This window comes from Bombyx mandarina, chromosome 07, assembly GCF_030267445.1.
Source record: "Bombyx mandarina strain Sakado chromosome 07, ASM3026744v2".
Taxonomy (NCBI): domain Eukaryota; kingdom Metazoa; phylum Arthropoda; class Insecta; order Lepidoptera; family Bombycidae; genus Bombyx; species Bombyx mandarina.
In genome coordinates, this window is record NC_143214.1 from 13,615,980 (window position 1) to 13,639,751 (window position 23,772).

Genomic DNA, 23,772 nt, shown 5'->3' on the forward strand with positions numbered 1-23,772 from the left:
GAGCTCGTGTGCCGTTCTTACAATTTTTGGTTTTGTGTGAGTGAAGTAAGTGGGAAAAACGCGGAGACATCTGAACACGAATAATTTTTTGTACAAAGCTAATCTCCTTGTTTCTATGATCTGTGGCTACAGCCTACACAGTACGTCTGCGTCACGCGACACGCGACACGCCCGACAAACCGCGATGTGACTATAAAATGTTTGTTTGAATAAATTAAACATTTTAGATTCGTAAAGAAACCGATAATTAAAATTTATCGAGAGGTCCGTGTTGGAGGCTCCCGACTGATTCAGTACTTCTACGTTTAACACTGTCAATAATGACTTCCTATATTTCTATAAGTATTTAGTTACTTTACAATTATACTTCCTTCGTTTCCAACACCTACGTTGGCTCGGTGCTCAAGTTGGTGGACCGAGCGTGTTGTTGTTAAGTGTCGTCGCGACGTCGTGGGCACGACACGACACGACACGGCAATAGCTACCTACTCGCACAGTCACATCCGTTACCGAGTATATTGTTACATTGTACATATTACATAAAATATGTACGTGTCCATCTCTCACATCAATAAAAAACATTTGAACTGAGTAAAATGGGTTAGCAAAAATCGACAAATAGTCTTAATTCTAGAAAACTTGGGGCAGTTGTGTCATTACTGTTGACTGTGGTTCTAGAAATGTTATTTAGGGTTACGGTTCCAAAGTTTAAATGAACAAAAATAATAAAAATTAACTACAATAACCGAAAAATTGTTACAGTTTGACCAAATTTGTAGGTTTTTCTTAAATGCCCATAATTTCCAAACTGCATAGGATAGATTTTTTTCTGATTTTTCTCATGATGGTTACAATCAATCTTGTCACCCCGTTTCGGCTTGATGATGAGTTCTCGAACACTCTATATAATATAACTAGTTTTTGCCCGCGACTTCGTCCGCGTGGAATAGTTCACAATTAATGCTTTATTTTAGAACAAATTTATTTAGCACTAGCGACCCGCCCTCGCTTCGCTTCGGAAACATTAAAACACACATGAAACCAAAAAAAATAAAATAAAATAAAATTTAAAAAAAGTAGCCTATGTTCATCAGGGACAATGTCGGCTTCTAATGGAAAAAGAATTTTTCAAATCGGTCCAGTAGTTTCGGAGCCTATTCGAAACAAACAAACAAACAAATCTTTCCTCTTTATAATATTAGTATAGATAAAAAACGTTATAGTGAGCCAACCTTAACATATAGACATATGCTGTCGCGCACTTTTTTTAGATCTTTTAAAGGGGAACAATTCCGCCATACATTATTTTAGCGAAACTTTAACCGTTCCTGCAGCGCATGCCGCGGAGGAAGCTCTCAAAAGGGATTAAAACCCCGATTTTAAAACATTCTTTATTGGTGCTCCGCTTGCATTAGTCTTAGCGTGATAATATATAGCCTATAGCCTTCCTCGATTCACATCGGACCAGTAGGTAGTTCCTGAGATTAGCGCGTTCAAACTTCGATCAATAGTACTATTATTGATCGAAGCGTTCAAACAAACAAACTCTTCAGCTTTATAATATTAGTATAGATAATACTCTTTTCCTTCTTCTCATTCGTGTCACTCTTGACAGAGTGGTCGTGATCGTGATGTAGTGTTGGAGAGAGCGGACTTGACACGTCTCACGAGATGTCCCGTCGTCTCTCCCTGCTCGACGCCTCCTACTACACTCATTCGAGGGACCTCTCACTATAGTTTAAATTCGGTTTATATGACAAAAATATTATAATACTATATTATAAGATACAATGAATGATTGTGTTTTGTTTTGACGGAGGTCACGTTGGTAGGAGTGTGCTTTGAGAACATCTTGTACGAGCGGAGCGTGTGAGTGTGTCGTGTCGAGTGGCGGAGGTGAGTGAGTTCCGCAGACCTCGCGCGCGGAGGTCGCCGGCTCCCGGCCGAGCAGTGACCGCACGTCGCCGCGCTGCGCACGATGCCTCTACCAAGTGCCGTCGTGTTACTAGTTACAGGACCGTTACAAATTATATTAAAGTTTTAATTGACAATTTTATGTAAGACACACTAACCCTTAATATTACAATAGTAGTTGTAACAAAATAATTAAATGTAAATGAATTGTTCCGGTGGGAGGTGAACATACGAAAAAGTCCTATGTTCACCTTGCAGTGCCTTGCACCTGAGCAAAGTGTCCCTTGTTAGATCCTGCTCAGGAATACTCAGTAGTGCTCTGAGGACGCGCCGCGCCCACAGCAGCACCCGGTCTGCCTCCGCTGGCGCGAGCTGTTTGCACTTATCTCAATCCTCACTGTCTAAACTACTTAATTACATAATCTTTTTTTTTATTACCTTTGTAGGCAGACGAGCATACGGCCCACCTGATGGTAAGTGGTCACCGTCGCTCATGGACGTCAGCAATGCCAGGGGCAGAGCCAAGCCGCTGCCTACCATTAAGTACTCTCCGCAAGCCTCGTTTGAAGAAGGACATGTCATAGCGCTCGGAAAACACCGTGACACGGATGTAAGTACTTTAGTTTTTATCGTAAGCTTAAAGTCTCCGTTGTGCAATTGACGTCCATCTGGGTCATCTTCATTAAATGCTCGGTTCAAATGATAAGCTGTTGAGTGGCGCTTCGGTGAAACCATTCTTACGGTTGTTTCAAGTTCGCTTCGTAGTCGAGCGGACCTGGACGTATGTGCCCGAGGGTCCGCGTCGTGTCGTCGTGCCGTCGTGCCGTCGTGCCGTCGCGTCGTGTCGCTTGTAATGCTGCTGTTCAGTCGGAGCGCGCTTGGCCCAGTGAGTCGAGTGTCGAGTGAGTGAGTCAGTGTGAGAGTGGCCGCCGGTCGGGCCGCACGCGACGCGCTACAGTTAGAGCCCTCGGGGCTGAACGGTGTCGAGCGTTGCCGCGACTCGTCCTCTGCCACCGGACCGCGGGGCCGCCAGCCGCGCTGCTCCATACTCCCGCCTGGGAGACGGGCGCGTGCTGCGGTACTCTAGCGTCGCGCCGCCTGCCACATTACATACAAGTCAGTACTAGGGTAGTCCTGGTGCATTCACGCGACCGCCGCGAGCTCGTGTCATGACTCGCTTGTTGTGACAATGTACTCGTAGTGTAAGATCACGAACAGCTAGGACGACGTCCCCGCGGCGCGGCGCGGTGTGCAGCTTCTAATTATTGGAAGGGATAAGTCGGTGTCGGCCAGTGTCATTTATTTATGGATACTGCATGTTACAGGCGATACTAATTGTTATATGTATGTAGGCATATGTTATAAATAATATGTTTATTCCGGCTTGGGTCGAGCTATTATCAAGATGATTGTCACTCTCACACTGAGACTGACACGGTCATGTGAATGTTCATTTTTTGTATTCATCTGTATTCATAACTTGGCCATTCGTACAATTAATTTAATATTTCAAGTAACGGTCATTTTAATATAATGTTATCCAATTATATTCAGTGGAACAGAACTGAGTGTTGGATGAGCTCTCGGAGTGGCTCCTGGACTCCCTCGCGTCCAGCCGCCTGTCCTCCCCGAGGCGGATCGCATCGTCGTTTTGCGGCACAAGTAGACATTTCCGGGCTGCGGGCACCCACACTCGCTATTTTGTATTCATCGTGTCCTAAATGATAAGAAGACGCAAAGGGAACATAAGAAAATAGAACAGAAACCGTCGAAAGAGATTGCATCGATATAAGAAGGGTCCGCTCCGGCCTCGGTCGGCTTGCGTCGAACGATCAAATAATTACAATTATAATGTTCATAAGCGAATTATCCGAATGACAATTTCAAAAGAATCGTACTACTTGTAGTACTGTGTAGTAAATATCCAACCGTCTTTATTGGTCACATAGCAACTAACCCTGACAGCTGTATTACGGGCTCCGGGTTCGGTTCTTGGTTAGAGACAGTATCTTTGTTACAGATATATGTTTTCTGGGGTCAGTGCGTTCTTGCTCTTGTGTCCTTGGTGTGTCCGGTACACATGACACACGAGGCACCAATTGTAGCGACAGGTCTTTGGTTCTGGAATAATTCTCTCTATGTATATCGGGATGTATCTATGTGCTAACATTCATCCAAATGTGTTTTTCCACTTATTCGCTGGCAGCCTAAGGCGCTTTTTCAGCTACGCCCGGACGGGCAGCTGACCTCACCGGCTGAACCTGACAGAGTTTGTTAACACTAGCTCTAGCAAGAGCAGTGCTTCGCAGAATCTACGACTAGATCGGAGTCGTGACCCTCTGAGAAGATTCGGCGAGAAGCTCAGTTGGTAGTGTCCATGGGCAAATCTATTGAATGGCTTACATGTGATTGAGCAACCATCCAGACGTCTTCACAAACTAACAAATTCTAATATTAGTAGGACGTTGGGCACATGAACAAGTTTCGGACGTGACAGCCTACAGCCACTCGCTGGAATCTCGTCCGTGTCGTGCCCTACTTTAAATATTGTCGTATTCGAGTGCAGTCAGACTTCAGTGTTCACTCGTAATGTGCGTCACTGTGCGCCGGGAGTGGGAGGGTCACGACATGTGCGCGTTGCACAATACCGGACACAATACAAACACGTTCACGTGATATTACGTTTCAGCACAATGTGCAGCCGCGCACACGTGCTCTCCGGACAATCGGCGACGGCTCCCGGCTCGGGTTCCTGTCGCGAGGTCCACTGCCCGTCCGGAACGTTCTACTGTCGCTTCCGTAACAGTTTCAATTCTCTGTGTTCTTATATCAGTTGGTGACTTGACATCCACCTTGAGTCATGTGGTTCAAGTCTCAACGGCTGTACTGCGTCTCAAAAAAGCGCATGACTGCTTTGTGGTAGAAATACGCCATACCACAATGATTACACATGTCGACAGTTCGACGAACACTGTCACCAGGGCTACGGGTCTACGCGCGCTCCTGCTGCTAGAGCCGCGCGCGTCTGTTAGTTGGGTTAGTGAATTGACTGGACTCGTAAGGACGTGGCAGACTTCTGAGTGAGCCACGGTGTGTAAATTAAAACTGAACTTACCGAATGAGCTTTTTGGGCAATTCGACATCGAAAAAGTTTCTTGGAAAATTTGAATGTTAATGAAGCGATCACCAAAAGATCGTTTAATCGGGGCTCGTTGTGACGTCACTTCAAAATCTCATTCTAAAATATATTCTAGTCAACAGTAGGTATCTCTTATACGTTTGTGTCCATATAAACACTATATATAAGTGCTCTAAGTACTTTAAACCAAACTTTAGACAAAATTTACATAAGAGAAATGTTATACCATATTGAAGACTCAAATCAACGTATCAAGAATTCTACGTAGCAGATATATCTACTAAGAAAGTAAATAAAGTAGCAGTACGTACACACGGATGCTACTGGATTGCAATACCAGACTGAACGAACGTGGGCTTCATTTGAATACGTCCAAGGATCTAAGTAATGGGTCCGTTATGCAGTTTGTGAGGTTAGTGTGTTATGACGGTGGTGGTGGTGGTGGTGGTGGTAGTGGCGGGCGGTACCGCGCAGCGAGGTTCAATCAATACGGTCACTCGCCCGCCCCCGTCTACACACCCACACACCCACACAACATATATATTTTTCCGCACCTAATAGCTGGTAGCCTAATGGGCTATTGCAGCTACGCGCCGCTTGGACGACACACCTACCACCGCACCGGCGGCGCCGCGGCGTGTAGTAAGCTGGGTACTCGCCTAGCCGTGTAGCACGTAACGTAACAGATACAGTATCCAGTGAGTACGTAGGCACGAGCCCGCTGCGAGCCGCTCGCGGAAGGAGCGCAGCAAGCTCGCAGTGACCCGCCGAGTGGCGGTATCACTGCGAACACAAAGGCGGCTCGCAGTGTGCTCGTGGCAGCTCGTAGCTAGATACGCTGTGGACCGTGGACAAGTCGACAACATTATTTTCCTCCTCCTCCATTAACTAGGAAAGAAAGCGTCAAAAACGACAGGAACATATTTCACCGAGCGGTTGCTTTTACTGGATAGACTGACGGATCTAACGCTCTGTTTGTAACGGAGAGATCGCTCGCAGCCCGAAGGCGTCCTCGCCCTCACCAGGACGGGCGCCGCTAGTGCTAAGAGCCAAGTGGGGCCGGAGTCATGACACAGCCCGCTGCAGTGGCCCTGTGTAGGAGACCGGGTGGTAGGTGCTAAGTGGCTGCGGGGGCTAGCGTGATAGCCTTCAGACTGTATGAAGGTCGACAAATTAAACAGTTTTCAAGATCATGCCACGATACGAACGTAGTATTTTGTTTTAACTAAGAATAGAAAATTAGTATTATTAAAGAATCCAAAAGGTAGACGTTAAAGGAAAGAGATCTTCCGGTGTCTTACTTAATATGGGTGTTCCTCAGGGTTCCATATTGGGTCCCTTCTTATTTCTTGTGTATATCAATGATTTACCAAAGTTTATTGAAACCCGTCACGAGGTCGTATTATTCGCTGATGATACATCCTTATTGTTTAAAATTAAACGACAATTGGAAGATTATGACGATGTGAATGATGCTATCTCGCGCGTGGTACATTGGTTTAGTGTTAATAATCTGTTATTAAATAACAAAAAAACAAAATGTATAAAATTTACCACACCTAATGTTAGACAAGTAGACACTAATATCATTGTAAGTGGAGAGACACTGGAGCTTGTTGATTCGACAGTTTTTCTTGGTATAACAGTTGATTCCAGGCTGCAGTGGGGTCCTCACATATGCAAGTTAGCGAATAGACTTAGTTCTGCAGCGTTTGCGGTAAAAAAAATACGAACGTATACTGATGAAGATACGGCACGTCTAGTTTATTTCAGTTATTTTCATAGTGTTATGTCCTATGGCATTTTGCTATGGGGCAATGCTGCCGATGTCGAAACGATTTTCATCCTGCAGAAGAGGGCTATTCGTGCTATTTATAATATGCACCCGAGGGAATCCTTGAGGGACAAGTTTAAGGAAATCAAAATTCTAACTTTAGCGTCCCAATACATTTTTGAAAATTTATTGTACGTGCGTAAAAACATTGTAGAATTCCCCAGAGTCTGCGATTTGCACAATGTGAACACTAGGAACAAACATAGGCTTGCGTTGCCGGCGGCTCGAATTAAGAAAATAAGCAACTCTTTCAGGGGGCTGGGTGTACAGCTTTTCAACAAGATCCCACAAAACGTTCAACTACTACCTGTTCATAGATTTAAGAAAACTGTCAAGGAACGTTTGTGCAACAAGGCATATTATAAAGTTAAGGATTTTTTACTAGATGGCACTACGTGGGAATGAGGCGTTCGCTCCTGGCCTTTTCATTTTTCATTATTATTATTATTTATTTGAATTGTATTTTTTTGACTTGTTTTTTTGTATACTGTAAATATGTTTTCTTGTTTAAAAAAAAAAAAAAGAAAATAGTTGAGAAAATACAAAAAAAAAAAAAGCCCGCTGAGTTTGTTTCGCCGGTTCTTCTCAGGACTGTGGCTTTTTTTGGAACCGGTGGTAGAGTTAACATTTTCTTTTACATTTTGACATTCAACAAGTGTGTTTTTGATGACATCCAAGTTGAAATAAATGATTTTGAATTTGAATTTGAATTTAATATATCCTAGCCGCACTCGCCCGCTTCGCTGTGCATTTAAAATTAACAGTATTATTTATTGGCATTATTATTAGGAAGTTCAACATTCATATAAATATTAGCCTATCCATTAAGTACATGTATTTTTCAGATGGACACCAAGTTTCAAGTCAATCGGATGAATGGTTCAGTAGTTATAACGGAACATCCGTAAAACCACCGTAGATTTATATATTAGTATATATTAAAAACAAAATATTTAAAAAGAGAAGTGATTCCAAAACGGAATCTTGGCGACTTGGGCAACCCGAGCGACTCCCATAGTACGCACAGTTCAGACGACGAGCATTGCTGACATCCGCTGTCAGATAGATATGAGCTTAAAAAGCAAATGGCTCTCTAAAATTGCAAAATCTTAGCCTTTGTAAGAGTGCATTGTCATTACTAATAACGACCTTCGATAAATCACAAAACAATCCCAAAACGTTACGGGATTCCTCACAGGCTGCATGCACGTCCTTGTACGAGTGTACAGTGTAGTGTACTCGCCGTGTAGTCCCGCGGGGCTCCGCCTCACTAGCGGTAATGGAGGTAGGGCGGCTTGTGAGCAATAGAACTATAGCATTACGTATGTGTATAAATTTATAATTTAGATTGTACCTCATAATGTGTGAACGTGCAGCTTGTCTTGTCGATGAATAAACAGTGAATAATGTTGAACAGGAGGCGACGAGAGCAGTCCGTCGCCGGCGCTGCGGGACGTGCTTCAGATCATCCGCGAGGCCTGGACCGAGCCCACTTCGTTGTTCGATCGCTGGTGAGTAACCTGGCAGCCAAGTGTCTTCACAGAATCACAGCGATTAAAGAAGGTAGCGCTGGAGGGCCCCCACAGTACTCGGACGATGCAGCATGCCGGGCCGCAGTACTCGTCCGGGACAGAGACACCGCCGCGACACATTCGCGCTCCCTGATCTATTTATACCGAGACACTCGAGACTCGAGAGGGACACGAACATTTGCCGAGCACTCCGGGATTCCCTGACACAAATAATAATATAATAGTATATTCAGTTTGGTTAGAAAGCCTGCACAGATTTGAAATGCCTACTTGAGCCGGGGTGCTTTTGTGATCTTAAAATGTGTAAAATAGCTAATTTGAAAACGTCTGAAACACAAACGCCACTGTGGTTTAGTTTTTACTGATTTAAGGGTTCATTAAGCGCGGGGCGGGCCGGTCACTCAGCTCTCTGTTGTAGTCAGTACATTCTGTTGGAGCGTGACCCTGCGCGCCCTGTGCCGCCCCGGAGCAGACCACGCGGCCGGGCCATGTCCGCACCCGTATCCGCATCCGGAGTGTGGGACCACCGAAGCAAACTATTTTGAGATTTGTCCTAACTTATGTTTGAGTATTCTCCCTCTGCACCTAACAAGAGACAGGCTACGTTCTGAAGCTAGGTCAGGGATCACGCGGACTGGTCGTAGCTCTGGTTTACCTATCACTGCTCTGCTAAAGACCCTACATAATTGTAAATTTTGTTTTATATTTACTGAATTATATATTGGTATTAACTGATCTTAGTAGTTCTATATATTATAGATGATCACCAGAGACGCTCCTGCTCCAAATAAGTAGTGTATCCACACTAGTAGTAGCGCAGACACTAGGTGTGCTAATAGAGAGGCTATATTCCGTTTTAGCTGCGAGTGCCTGTCGGTCGGCAGGTGTGCGCCGGTGTGCGTGAGCTATGGCAGCAAATGTGTACAATTTCTTGAATAATCTAATTCTTAGTTGCCATGACGACGACGTACAAACAGCGTGGCCCGTTGTAGACCGCGACCAGCAATGGGGTTAACGTATACACTCATTATTACCCTTGGCTCCTCGGATGCTTGTCTAGCTTTATACGGAGTGTTAGTTATCAAATCATTAAAACGACGCACACGATCAGATTACAGATCGCGCGATCCGAGTGGAATGACAGGTCACACTTGCTATAGTCTTGTCTAGTGTTCCAGCTACAACGGCGTCCATTCTAACTTTAACTTTACCAGTAACAATTGATTAGACTGACTTGGTACAAACAGCAGAGCAGTTGCGTCGTGTGGTGTACAAGGCTCCAAGAAGAGTGAAGAGTTGTTTTGCGTGAAGAGACAAAGCGTTGGCACACTGGGCACGGGGCGGGGCGGCCGCTGCATCATGTACTAACATTTCCTGTCGTTGATTAGTTCACTGAGACTAAGTTCCCTCCGCACTGCACAGAGGCCGACGCGCTTGTCGAACAACACCAACCGACTCTCAGTACTTAGTTTCTTCAGAAATAAATCAGATCTATTAGGAAATCAGTTAATTCTTATTAGATTAATACAAATAGTTTGACTTGGAATGCGACGATAGCATATCTCTGTTCAGCTAAAAATAGAGTCAGGAGCAAGTGGGCTCAAGTTGGTTTTTTTATGATTCATACAGTGTGACGTGTGTGTAAAAATATCAGTCGTAGGGAGAGCCCTGTGGTCCGCGCACCGCGCCGCCGCGCCGAGCGTCTGCTGCGAAGTTGATGCGCTGGAATTTTAAACGTCTTTCGCTTGTCCTGTCCTTGTATAACTATATGTTCTTATAATTGTATAATTCAATTTGTGAATTAAATTAAATATAAACGTGTTAATAAGTACGCAGTGCTATAAAATAATTAACTAATTGTTTTACCATGAGCGAACAAACATTTAAACGGAGTAACTAATCTAATGTCGCAACAGTGAGGAACACGTACACGAAAACAAATCTCGACTTCTTAGTTTTAAAAACTTTAGGTAATTATAAGAACAGCTGTTATAAAAATGGACTTTTATTAATACACTATCTTTTGCCCGAGACTTCGTCCGCGTGGAATAGTTACTTCGGCATAACACCCGCCTCTTCATTTATGTAAAAAGTGAAAATATTTTTGAATAATAGAATGATGTTAAGGAGCTATTTAAGGTAACAAAATCATGCTTTTAAACCGAGTTCAAAAAAGAAGGTTATCAGTTCGACTACCATTTTTATTGAAAGAATTTTTCAAATCGGACCAGTAGTTCCTGAGATTAGCGCGTTCAAACAAACAAAGAAACTCTTCAGCTTTATAATATTAAGTATAGATACATATCATACATACATACGAGTATATAGGATTGTGAGCTCCCGAGAACATCCGGGACCGTTTAGTGATCGCTGTGACGTCACACGTCCCCATTTCAGAGTAGGTATGTGGAACGGAAGGATCGTTGTTAGTCCAGAAATCTTGCCGTTTAACCAGAACCAACTGGCCAACTCGAGGGCTCAGTCGGGAGAGTAAGAATTGCTAACAGCAGCTGCTCGGGCGCCCCTTATAAGCACCTGCAGCGGAGTGACGTCACACAGTGCCGACTGCGCGACGAGCCGCCGCAGTCACGTCACAACATCACAACGTCGCGCAGTCGGCACTGTGTGACGTCATTCCGCTGCTGAGTGCTGCTGTCGTTCCGCGAGTCGTTCCACAAGGTCCGTCTGGACTCTAGTCGCTTCCGAGCGCCGACGTTGTTTGTTGATCTGCCGAGGTCAACGAGGTCAAGGACGTTTTACATCAATAAATCCGCACGCACCCCCGTCTCTTACAAATCTACAAACAGGCTAATACTTGATAAACTTTGAATAAGGGCACTGCTGTAATAAGTGCGACTTGTGGTACAAGTGTACTTAGTGCAATTTATTTGTTCCACAATTTACCTGTAAATGTTAAAGTTGAATTTTAGCGACAGTCATTTCTGAATTAATTAACTGATTATTAATATGAACAAGTGATTATCGTACATTGAGCCCCTACCGCTGGTCGGTGTTCACAACCTTGTTTGTTTGTAGGTACAACCGGGTACAGCAATTTGTTTTAATGAGTGATTATCACGACTTTTGATATAGATTATTTTTATAAACAGCGTCAATTTTCAGCGAAGCACATTGATAGCGCGAGACAACACCGAGATATCACCGATAATATTACTCGCTATCGGCTTACCGGGACATGGCGGACATGGCACAGAGAACAAGCCCGACTGTGTCTCCTTCTCTTGTTCTCACACATATGACATGACATGTAATTTATTTGTAGCATTTGTTGTAATGTTACTCTGTATGGGGTAAAACACCCAGTAGTCAGCCTTTTAGTGGGATTCTTAACTTGATTCACCTGTATTTTTAAAAATAAAAGACTTGAAACGAAAAAAATTTTTTACAGAAAGTTTGTTTATTATTTTTACTAAAGAGATACAATTTTTTTTTAAATTTTGTTAGAATTATATAAAAAATCAATATTAAACAAAATATGGCACTTTTTACCGGTAGTCAGCCTCATTTCTCCACAAGTCAGCCATGTCTTACCCAATAGTCAGCCTTTTACTTATTATTGCACGTTGGACATACAAATTCTTTATTATAGACATTTTCATAGTCTTCACTTGAAAATATAGTACATTTTAAATGATACCACGCAAGACAATTGTCACAACCAATATTTTTTAAGTCGTTTATATATGTGTCATTAGTCAATTCCTCTTCACACGAATCGCATCTTATTCTGTTTACTGTGCATGTCGTACTTTTCTTCTTACTTATACTTTTTTGGACATCAAAAACTTTTGAGCTTTCCTTTTTTGTAATTCTTCTTCCTTCTTTTGTCTTTCTTCTTCAGTCTTTTTTTAGCTTTCATTCTTTTCTGCTTTTTAATCAATATTTCGTTCTTTTTCTGTTCATGAACATGCTTCGACGCAGTTTATATCTTCTTGCGTATTAAATTCAGATGCTCCTGTTTCCTGGACTTCATGACTTTCTTGCAAGACTTCAAAGTCTGTTATGAATTTGAAGTCATTTAAGGGTACTTCACTTTCGGTTAAATTAATGAAATTATTGTCCAATGTGCAATCCACTATAATTGGAAAACTAACATGAAGAATTTCAACTGATTCTGACGCTATTTTTAGAATCAATAGAACTTGAGGTATAGATTTGGACGGCCTGGCTAATTGAATTTACTGTAGAATTTAGGCTTTCAGTACCGACCATATTCTTTGCTCTGTTTAAAACATCGATAGCGATTTTGATTCTCTTAACTCCGGATTTCGTTTAAGAAATGAGTTCCATTTCTTCCCTGGCCTATTATTTACAAATGGGTTAGGTCTGTTTTCTTGGGAAGTAATATTATGGACGGTATAAAGGATCATCACATTTAAAGGGAAGCCACATTCTGCCAAAGCAATGCACCAGTCTTTCAAGGCAGTTTCTTCGTCTTTGGTAAGTACTAAGTCTGATCCCATTTTACGAGGTGCTTCTGGGACTCTTAAATGCAGGCGATCTTATAGAGTCCCTCGTGGTACGCTAAAAACTCGACTAGCTTCTCTAATCTTCATCCCGTTTCTGATCGCGGCCATAGCCTATGACAACTGCTCTTCTTTGTACTGGTGGATTGGTCGTTTCGACATTATGAAACTCTAGAATATAAGATTTTAACTTGATCCTTATTAAAATGCATTAAAGTTCAATATTACACAATAGAACTAACGGCCGACTATAGGAGTTAATAGTCTATTAGTCAGCCCTCAGCATATATTTTACTTTTATACACGGCTGACTACTGGTAAAATAATATTTTGGTCATCTAAGAGTTATATTCAATCCAAAGCAAATAACAAGGACTATTATCTGTGTTAATTTCGACGAATTCTAAGAAAATCGTAAAAAACCAGTAGTCAGCCCCTTGCTGCTGACTTCTGGATCAACCTTAACAAATCGTAACCCAGAAGTCGGCCCCCTAAATTGAAACGAAATAAACATATAAAATGCCTCTAATGCTCAATGTTATCGTAGAAAAAACATTATACAACAACATAACATAAAAATCTACCAGCAATTACAACAAATTCATAGAAAAACTTACCAAAACCTCGAACACGTTTCCTTACGAAAAAAATAGCAAAAGTGACACATCCTGTCCTTTCGTTGGCGGCAGTGGAAATGAACGAGTACAGAGGATCAACCTTTCACGCTATCGGTTCTTAGATGTGCACAGTAACCAACAAGAGAACATAGATTTGATTAAACGTTATTTCAATGGTGTAAGTCCATTTCAACACTATTTATACCAAAATAAAACCTATAAAGGCTGAGTACTGGTGCGGGGCTGACTTCTGGGGGTTTTACCCTGGAAACTATCAGCTTAGCTGTTTTAATTAATATTAATATTGAACTACATTTAGGAGACATTGCTTAGAGTAGTGCTTCTCAAATTTTTGAACTGAGTGTGCGCAAATCTCTCCATATATACTAATAATTTAGAAAATAATAATAAATAATAGTAGTAGTTCCTAATCTATTAGTAATCGACGCAGCCGACTTAACAACGGTACGGTATGAACTGCCAGCCGCACGCCATGCTTTCATTTCTCTATTGTCATTCTTTGTCTGACTGAAGGAGAGTATCTCCGCGAGTACTGAGTAGCCGCGCACTGCTGAGTCAGCTTTCTTTAAATATCCTCTAACAAACATCACGATATCCACCATTGTTATCGTATTTGTAACATGTTATGATTTCATTTAATGCAAAGATTTGTTCTAAGATGTTTTTGACATTATGATTACTTATAAGTAGAAGGTCATGCTACCAGCGAAATACGTACTACAGTCGCGCATCTCGTGCTTCCATTGGAGCCCAGAAGTCCTGGAATACAGGACTTCTCCTTACTTTACCCTAGAACTTTTGTTTTTGATAACGTTGTGATAAATCTTTCGATCAAATAATTTTTTGATGGTTACGATTTAAAGTATACTATATATAGCTGGTACAGTAAGTAGCACATCTTTTATTACGATAGAACACAGTGTAGTGTAGAAAACGAACTTTATGGCGCGTGGCGTATTATAATATTGACAGTATTCTCCAGCAATTTTATCTGTATTCTGCCTGAGTTATTGAGAACTTGAGTAGTGCGCGAGTCCAGTGGAGACTCCGCAATCTTCCCTCTTCAGCGCTGACTTCAGTTCCTCCACGGTTGACTGTCGACTGTTCACTGTTCAGTGTTCAGTGTCAAGTGTTCAGTCACTGTTGAGTGTCGACTCAGTGCTCAGTGGTGTGAGCGCGCTCCCCCGCGGCGCTCGTGTCCGCGGCTGTGCGTGTGTGCGCGTGTGGTCGGCCATGTGTCGCGGACACTAGCTCGTGTGTCCTACAATACTGTGTGGAGAGCCCGAGACATTATTCTATTGAATTATAATTGGACTCCCTATATCTAGAGGTGAGATTTATTTCATTATTGATTCAAAATAAATAACTTTTAGTTACATTATATATTATTATCTACGTTTGAAAACACTCTTCATTAAAAACCCCAAAATAACTTCAATGACTTATTATCGCTCGGGCGGTACGTTCAAATTCGACAGTCGCACTCATACTTATATCTCATACTTTGATTGTAAATCTTAAATATATTATTATGTATATGTAACTAGCTTTTGCCCGCAACTTCGTCCGCGTGGAATAGTTACTTTGGCATAACGCTAAATTTTACCCCCGACTTCATTTACGTAGAAGGTGAAAATATATTTGAATAATAGAATGTTAAGGAGCTGCTTAAGGTACCAAAATCACGCTTTTTAATCGACTTCAAAAGAGGAAGGAGGTTATCAATTCGACCACCATTTTTTTTCTATGATATTCACCGATTTCTCGAGTATGCTTGAACCGATTCTGATAGTTCTTTTATCTCCCCGAATGGTCCTGTAATCATCAGGATCAGGATTTGATGATGGGATCCTGGAGAAATCGAGAAAAATCTACAATTTTCGAAGCTTATCTTGAAGTGATTTGGGTGTTTCTAGTTATTCTTCCTATACTGTGCCGTCGCACACTTACGGGTTAAAGTATGAAATTGCCCTTCTATTGTAATAGGTACTTCGGATTGACGTAGAACCTTCATGGTTTGAAATTTTTGAGTGAAACTTTTTTCAAATAGGTACCATTTTGAAATTCTTCTTTTAAAAAATGTGCAACTTTCGATTATTGACTTTCAGTTGTTTTTTGTATTCAACTTAGACAAGAAAGATGGATACTTCGAATATTCGAGTGATTTTTGAACACGAGTTCCGACGCGGAACTAACGCTGCAGAAACAGCTCGCAATATCAATGTTGCGTGTGGAGAGGGAACTGTTCTTTAGCAGTCGCGTGCAATTTTGGTTTAAACGCTTTCGTGATGGAAATTCTGATTTGAAGAATGAACTACGTGGAAGGCCCACACATGTGAATAACAATGAATTGAAAGAGATGGTGGAGGCCGATCCGAGCCAAACTACCCAGGAATTAGTGGCATGGTTTAACGTTACCTTACCAACAATATTGACTCATTTGTCTCAATTCAATAATATAAAAAAGATGAAAAATGGCTGCCTCATCATTTGACTGAGCTGCAGAAAGAAACGCGTGTTGAAACTCGTGTTGCCTTGTTGAATCGATACAGAAATGAAGGAATATTGGATCGAATTGTGACATGTGATGAAAAGTGGATTCTTTACGATAACCTTAAGCGAAAAATGCAATAGCTGACCCCAGGTCAAACGCCGCAACAGTGTCTTATAGCAAAGCTTACCAATAAAAAGGTACCTAATGGTAACTATTTGGTGGTGTCAGCTTGGTGTTATTCACTATAGCTTTCTCCGATCTGGTCAAGCAATAACGGCAGATGTTCTCTTCCCAGGAGGCAGTACAAAGTACAAAATACTTTCATCCAGTTTGTAGAATCTAGATCACAAGAGTTCCATTGCAAAGGTATAAATTACCTTTATTTTACTTTATTAGATGGCAGCAATGTACCTACAGATAATAACGGTAGATATTTTGATTAAATAAATATGTTAAATGAAAAAACTAATTTCAATTTTTCAGTACAAATCGGCAATTTCATACTTTAACCCCAAATACATCATCATCACGCGCGTGATCATTATTTTGCTGCGATATTATTTTAAAACTGCGATATCTTTCAAGATACTCATTGAAATCATATGACGTGAAGTAAAAACGCAAATTTATTTTAAATTAAATACTTGCAATGAATAACGTATTTATTTGGATAAGAATTAATATCATCTGTATAAAAACATCTTCACATATAATGCTTTATTTGAGAAAAAAATTATTAGCATAAAAAAGATTATAGTGAACCAACCTTAAAATATACACATGTTTTATGCTGCCGTGAACTTTTTTAGAACTTTTAAAGTTCCCCTTTATTTTAGCGATACAATTATACATTATTTGTTGTAGTAGTTGTGCGAGTAGTAGATACAGATACTGGCAAAGCGGAATGCGACAAAGCGATATTATATTATACTAAGTTAGATTGAGATGAAGATAGTGATAATTCAGTGGTTTCCATATTGTTGTTATCATTGTCGTTAGTGGCACGTGACGCGGCACCCGAACACTGTTGTTACATTATGAAAACAACAACACATTAAACTTGTTATCTTCCAACTATAAAGTTGAGACATGGACTCCGACTGAATGAACTGAACTCTGAACTGATCTCTCTCTTTATTTTGTACCGTAAGTTCAATGGGAAATGCTTTGAGGAATAATGATTGTTTGAGATGATTCTATCATCTTGTTTTTACCATCACACCGCCCGTCACCCGAGCAGATTTCATCCATACTACCTAGTCACTGCGTTCATCCACAACGCGCTCCCAGAGAACTTTTTGCAACGTACCATCCGGCTTTCGAATAAATCTCTACGGTGTTTCCCGAATCCTATGACATACCCTTCCTCAAACAAGGCTTGTGGAGAGTACTTAATGCTAGGCAGCACCTTGGCTCTGCCCATGACATTGCAGACGTCCATGAGCGACGGTAGCCACTCATCATCCGGTGGACCGTATGCTCCTCGGCCTATAAGGGCAAATAAAACAAAACTGTTGTGTTCGATGCGGTCAGGTCGACATTCACAAAAATGCAGTGAAGATTCTGACCACATGCGGTGCTTACTTCAATTAGTACATTAATATTATTGTTTTTATTGCCCTTGTAGGCAGACGAGCATACGGTCCACCCGATGGTAAGTGGTTACCGTCGCCCATAGACTTCAGCAGTGCCAGGAGTAGAGCCAAGCCGCTGCCTACAAGTAAGTATATATGTAAGTCGCGATTCGAGTGAACAGGTCCCGTCAGGAGACCGGCTCTCGGATACGAACAGCGGACAAGCAGTCCAACAAATTCCCTCGACCAGAAAGTGACACGTACGAGCCGAGATAAGTCCACAGTCCCAATAACAAACATCGCTCAATCCGATGTCGCTGCACAAAACGATGGTTACTTCTCAGACCATTTCGCTACAAAGGTGAAGGATCAAACAAACTGTTTTTTTTTGTTTTATTGCTTAGATAGGTGAACCAGCTCACAACCCACCTGATGTTAAGTGGTTACTGGAGCCCATAGACATCCACAACGTAAATGCGCCACCCACCTTGAGATATAAGTTCTAAGGTTTCAAATATAGTTGCAATTATGTCAAATTATAGCCTTGTTCGTGTAAGTACTCGAATATATACATACATATACCTAGTCAGGTCATAAATTCTGTCACATGTTTAATGTAAAATAATTGAAACAAGTTTATTCATTATGTAACCATTCATATACCAAAATGAACTTAACAAAACATAGATTCTTATGACACTAAAGTTTATTCAAAATTACCTCCGTGATTTTGAATACAGGCCTTCAATCTGCGCGGCCAGTCGTCTATCGCAGCACGAACGAGGTCCATGTCAATATCGGCGGCTGCCTTAATCAAGGATGTCTTGAGCGACTCCAAATTGGGATGAGGCTTTGAGCACGCCTTTTCCTCCAAGTCTTGCCATATCTTGTAATCTAACGGATTCAAATCTGGACTGGAGGAGGGCCAGTCTTCGTGCCGGATGAAGTCGATTTGACGCGCCGCCAGCCAGTCTTGTGTGCTCTTCGCTCTATGAGCTGGCGCCGAATCTTGTTGGAATACCCAGTGCCTGTTATTGAACATGGTATGAGAAACAGGTTCCACAAGATTCGTCAGGACTGTATTTTGATACACAACTGCATTCGTTTTTACACCTTTCTCACAAAAATGTACCTCTGTTAAGCCCCAATAAGAAACTCCCAACCATACCATGAGCGAGGATGGAAAATGACCTCGTTGGACACGCGGAATACGGTTGCTCGCTTCTTCACTACTGTGTGCGTACACCTTATCATTTTGTTTGTTGTAGCTCTCTTCTACGGTAAAAAATTTTTCATCCGAAAAAATAATTTCCCGATATTTTTTTCCCGCGTACCGCTTCAACAAAGCGCGGCATCTCTTCAGTCTCAGGTCCATTAGACGAGCATTCAAACGATGTCCTGTTTTTCTTCGATATGCCCGAAGCCTTAAGTCTTCATTTAACACCCTTTTCACCGTGGTTCTGCTTAACCCCATCCGAAGGGCCAACAGTTTCTGCTTACGTTTGGGATTTCTTTGAATTCGCGCCTTTACAGCTTTTATCACTGCTGGAGTCCTAACGGACCGAGGGCGACCACTTCTTGACCTGTCATCTACACTAGAGTCTTCATTGTATCGTTTGATGGTACGATAAACGAATCTTTTGGTTATATTCAAATTTTTCAGTATGTTAAAAATTTGAATTGGCGCGTAACCGCAACGATGCAACGCAATAACTGCAACACGGTCTTCTTTAAGCGTCCACTCCATATTTAAAAATGAGTAAAATTCTAAAAGTATACAATTTTATTTTCATGAACAATTCGGAATTCGAATTCAATAAACTTTTGTGGCCAGCATTCTAAAAGAAAAGTTTTTACTGTGTGACAATACTTATGACCTGACTAGGTATATACAAATAATAATGACGACACGTACGTACGCATAGCGCGCGAGTCGCGTGTGTCCGCGTGTATTTGAACTTACGACTATTCCACATCTAATAATATAACCACTCTCTGTCATGGGGGCTGCTTGTTGTGTGTGTACTATGTTCTATTCGCATATGTTATCACCTCAAGATTCTCCGGGCGGGTTCCCAGGTCACTCTGTCTGCCTGGGCAACGTATGAAATTCGTGTCATGCTTAAAGTCGGCGTTATAATAACGAGCGACGGCTCCCTGCTGGCCGCCAGTCTGAGCTCCACTGGACGAACTGGGCACCGCTCCGACACCCCTGCAACTATTACGGAGTTAGAGCCCGGCCTTCTGTCCTCATCACGCGAGGAGTGTATTGATAACGAGCCAGCTGCTCGAGACATGGCAGTCGACCCTCGTTAATGTCGAGGGTCGGACGGACGCAGGCGCGCGGTGTGCCCACCGGACCTCACAGACTGCACACTTGGATGTCGTCGGTCAACTGCTCGTCTCGACATGTCGTCATGACGTCTCAATATTGATCAATCATATTGATAAGGCTTTATTTTTATTCGCAACTGAAGGCAAGGCCATGCGAGCTGGAGTGTTCTCAGCGCCTCGCTACTTCCTTAATCTCTTTAAATCATAAGCTCCATAGTGCAGTACCTACGCGGATCGAGATATTGACTCGTTGCGCCAGATATCTGTTTATCTCAGCGCCGAAGTTAATCAGACCTTGATGAGGCGGATGCTGCACAACGACATAAAAACTGCGGTCGCGCTTCACTGACGGCACGCAGCCGACACGCAGCCGACGCGCGGGTCTCTCTCCGGAGGGTGCTCGATCAGTATTTCGTATTGCTTCGAATGGTAATCTCCCCATTGTTTTCTTGGTACATTTTGGTAGCCGTCGCGTCTGTTCTGTGAGCGCGGCGCCGGCGCAGACTCGCGTGCGCACACCGCGTTACATTCGACACACTCTGCTCTGTGCTGATTGCGACTTACCATTTGGTACACAGGTATATACGCCGCGCCGTTCACGTTTCATTTTGATTTACCTAGTTTCGTTTTCTATGGTTTTTTTTTTTAATTTCATTTGCGGCTGTATCAATACCATCAAGACCAATACCCATAGACATCAGAACGTGAATGTCACCACACTCATCTTGAGGCTTGAGATCTATGTCTTAATTGCATGCTAATTCGTTTTTTACTAGTATAAAATTATTATTTTATGAGTTTGATTTTTATTATACATTTTTATTCTTTTGTCGTTGAAGCCAATCGTTCATTAGAGATGTTCAAGATGGCGCGTGACGACGCTCTCGGTCGCAGCTCGCAAGTATCGGCACAGTCTGGTACCAGCACACCGAGCCCTTGTCCTTCAGTCACGACTACTCACGACGCGCGGCTTGCTACGGCTGGCGCGTAATGGGTTGCGAGACTGCTGATGCTGATAACTGAGGACTCGCTAGTCGGAGAGCTCGAGGGGAGTGTCTCGTGGTGGTCGCCGCCCGCATGCAGCGGCTGGACGTCTGGGAGCTCTTCCGCCAGCAACGTTATTGTTTAGTACAAAACACGAGTATTTCATTACCTAATGCACATGACAATAACCTGAGACAGTCGTCCTATATAATATATATATTACAAGTATGTATCCTCGGGGCGATGTTGTTTGTTTTGTATCACTATTCCTGGCGACTACAAGTGGCGATGCGGCCCCCTCTCCGCCCTCCTCTATCCCTCCGCTGGGGTTCAATGTTTTACGAACCAACGCGCTCTGATGATATTGTGCTCAAATTGTTAAATACCTAAGTACATCCTGGGTACACACGAGATAGGTTGATACGTACATTGACACTATTAAAGTTTGCAGAAATTACAATACCTACTTTGATTTTTTTTGAGTGTTAACTCGCAATTCACTTTCAGTATTAGGTAGCTTATGCTGTAAGGAGTTACTCAGTTATCCGCTCCAAGGATCCAGTAGACCGCGCTTCGCATCCACCCTCGGCAACCACGCTTATCCTAGTGAACAATCACTTACTACTACTACTACTAGTCGCGAGTTGCGAACGCTCTGTTTTTATGATTGTGAATGGCTCACGCTGCCTTAACGAGAACAGATAGACGTATAGTCTGCTGCACGAGGCGGTCCCGACCCAGCGGCTCAGTGTTTCATGCAGAGCTGCCATGCGAGTGATGAGAAGATACTTTATTAGAGTACAGCATTAGTAGCTAACATTCACAGACGAGCCGCGCGGCCTACCTCATGTTACAGGTGATCTCATGGACCACAAGGTGACATACACCACAAGGTGACCACAAGATGACAAGGAACTAGCCGCCTACCCGTCTCTATGTGTCTATACCCGTGTCTACTGATTGATGGTTGGCTCGACCATTTTCATTACGATCCTATGAACAAATTAATAATGTCGGCAAAGACACATAAAGTTTCTAACTTTTCGATATTTAGCATCTGCTGATAATATCTAATAGGGGTAAGTTTTACCTTGTCGGACAAGTACGGGCGGCTGAATGTACAGGGCTCCCCTGGGCGACCGTTATCCCCAAAAAAGAAAATTTTGGTTCTGGAACACACTAATGTTTGTTGAATATCGGAGATTGCATTCCGCAGCATTTAATTTAGCATAATATATGTAGTTCGATATTGGCAAGACGGTTCAGTGTGCGTGAACACGAATAATTACAGACGACTACGGGCAGAGACGTTTGACGATGTAATAATGAAATATTGTAAAGTTACCGCCTGCTTAATGACGTCATTACCCCAAACTGCTGACCTGCGCCGGAGCAACTGCGTCATCAGTCACCAGTCTCGACTACAACAGTTCCCGCTCTTTTGCATCTCAACACAAGTCGTCAGCGGTGGTCCCACAGCATGCCAGCGTCGCAGTCTCAACAGGTCCATGGTAGTCGACTCACCGCGCTACTGGTTCTCGGCACGCACCTTCGCAGCCCTCGACTGGACTATCAACACTCGGGGTCACACATATCTCCGGCGTGGCAGCTCTGCATTACGTGGACTATTCACGACACTGACGCAGTATTGAAGCACAGTCTCGACTCACCGCGGACAGGCGCACCGAAGTACCCGTCATAGAACACAAGATATATGACAGATGCTTGAATCGCGCTAAAGACATTTTCAAGACAAGATTACATATTTGTAACCTTGCTTGGAACCTCCCAAACAACGACGCTGGGACGGTCGCCGCGTCGGTCTACCGTCAAACATCACCCACTCGATGTAAAAACTCCTCTTTGTCGTTGCTCCCAAAGAATTTCGGCTTCAGTTAAGTTTTGTATCGTATGTTCCATATTCGTATGTGCTCTGAAGATTTGTTTGAGGTGATAATTTCCTCCATTTTCTTCTCAGCATCGCATCACCCGCCACCGGCGCTGTGCAATTATTGCTACTGCTAGATAGAATAATTAAGTTTCCTTCACGGTGGTTCCTGAACGGTAAGATATGTCTTGTTCTAACGAAGCTTGAGGAGAAGCCCCCGGCCACTATGTCGCAGGCATTGCTTCGTCCATCAGTAACGGTGACTACTCATCGTTAGGTGGGTCGTGTGCTAGTCACCCTATAAAGGCAATAAATAAATAAGCCCCTATACAAAAAAATAGAGGAGTGCTGTCCTGAGGTTCTTTACTTGGCTAAATAAAAGTAGCTGATATTGCAGAACAGAAAGTTGCATCGTCAGCGTCGCAAGCGCTGTGAAGTGGCGCACTGCGGGTTAATACACCTTTACATGTAACACGCTCGTAAATCTTTTAACAGATTGCACCGCTATACTCGTATAAGTAACAGTAAGCAGAGCGTGTGTGTGTGTTGCAGCGCGCCGCGCCCGAGCCGAGCCCGCTCCCCCGCCGCTGCCGCCCCCGCCGGCGCCATGCTGTCCCGCGACGCGTCCCCCGGCCTGCTGCGGCGACGGTACTCCGTGCCCGAAACCATCATGAGGAGGTACGCCTTGCATCGACAGCCTACAACAGCGTACTCACTACTTACGTGTCGTCTTTGCTAATTATACATTACTAACGGTGGTGGCCATATAATTAAGTCGTCATGGCCTATTTCTGCCGTAAAGCAGTAATGCGTTTCGGTTTGAAGGGTGGGGCAGCCGTTGTAACTATACTTGAGACCTTAGAACTCATATCTCATGGTGGGTGGGCGGCATTTACATTGTAGATGTCTATAGCCTCCAGTAACTACTTCACACCAGGTGGGCTGTGAGCTCGT

General features: G+C 42.9%; 2 protein-coding genes and 1 long non-coding RNA gene across 4 annotated transcripts in view; 1 reads left to right on the forward strand and 2 right to left on the reverse strand.

The window, feature by feature from the left end:
* LOC114251416 (uncharacterized) overlaps positions 1-23,772 on the forward strand; it is a 37,627-nt gene that overhangs the window by 5,260 nt on the left and 8,595 nt on the right. Inside the window, 2 exon segments of the mRNA XM_028185661.2 lie at positions 8,305-8,398; positions 23,371-23,496. Coding sequence (XP_028041462.2) covers positions 8,305-8,398; positions 23,371-23,496 — 220 coding nt within the window.
* Positions 8,392-9,911, reverse strand: LOC149502752 (uncharacterized). 2 transcript variants are annotated; one of them, XM_089728901.1, is made up of 2 exons: positions 9,654-9,911; positions 8,392-8,619 (listed from the first exon to the last, which is right to left on the reverse strand). In XM_089728901.1, the coding sequence occupies exons 1-2, from the start codon at positions 9,788-9,790 to the stop codon at positions 8,442-8,444; spliced, it is 315 nt and encodes a 104-aa protein (XP_089585027.1). In that variant the 5' UTR covers positions 9,791-9,911; the 3' UTR covers positions 8,392-8,441. The 2 variants fall into 2 exon arrangements, 1 of the variants encoding a protein (XP_089585027.1); XR_016323356.1 differs by lacking the exon at positions 9,654-9,911 and adding an exon at positions 9,187-9,314 and having other exon boundaries at positions 8,393-8,619.
* On the reverse strand, positions 12,138-17,055 carry LOC149502753 (uncharacterized). Its single transcript, XR_016323357.1, has 2 exons — positions 16,805-17,055; positions 12,138-15,395 (listed from the first exon to the last, which is right to left on the reverse strand). It is a non-coding gene; the product is annotated as an uncharacterized LOC149502753 (long non-coding RNA).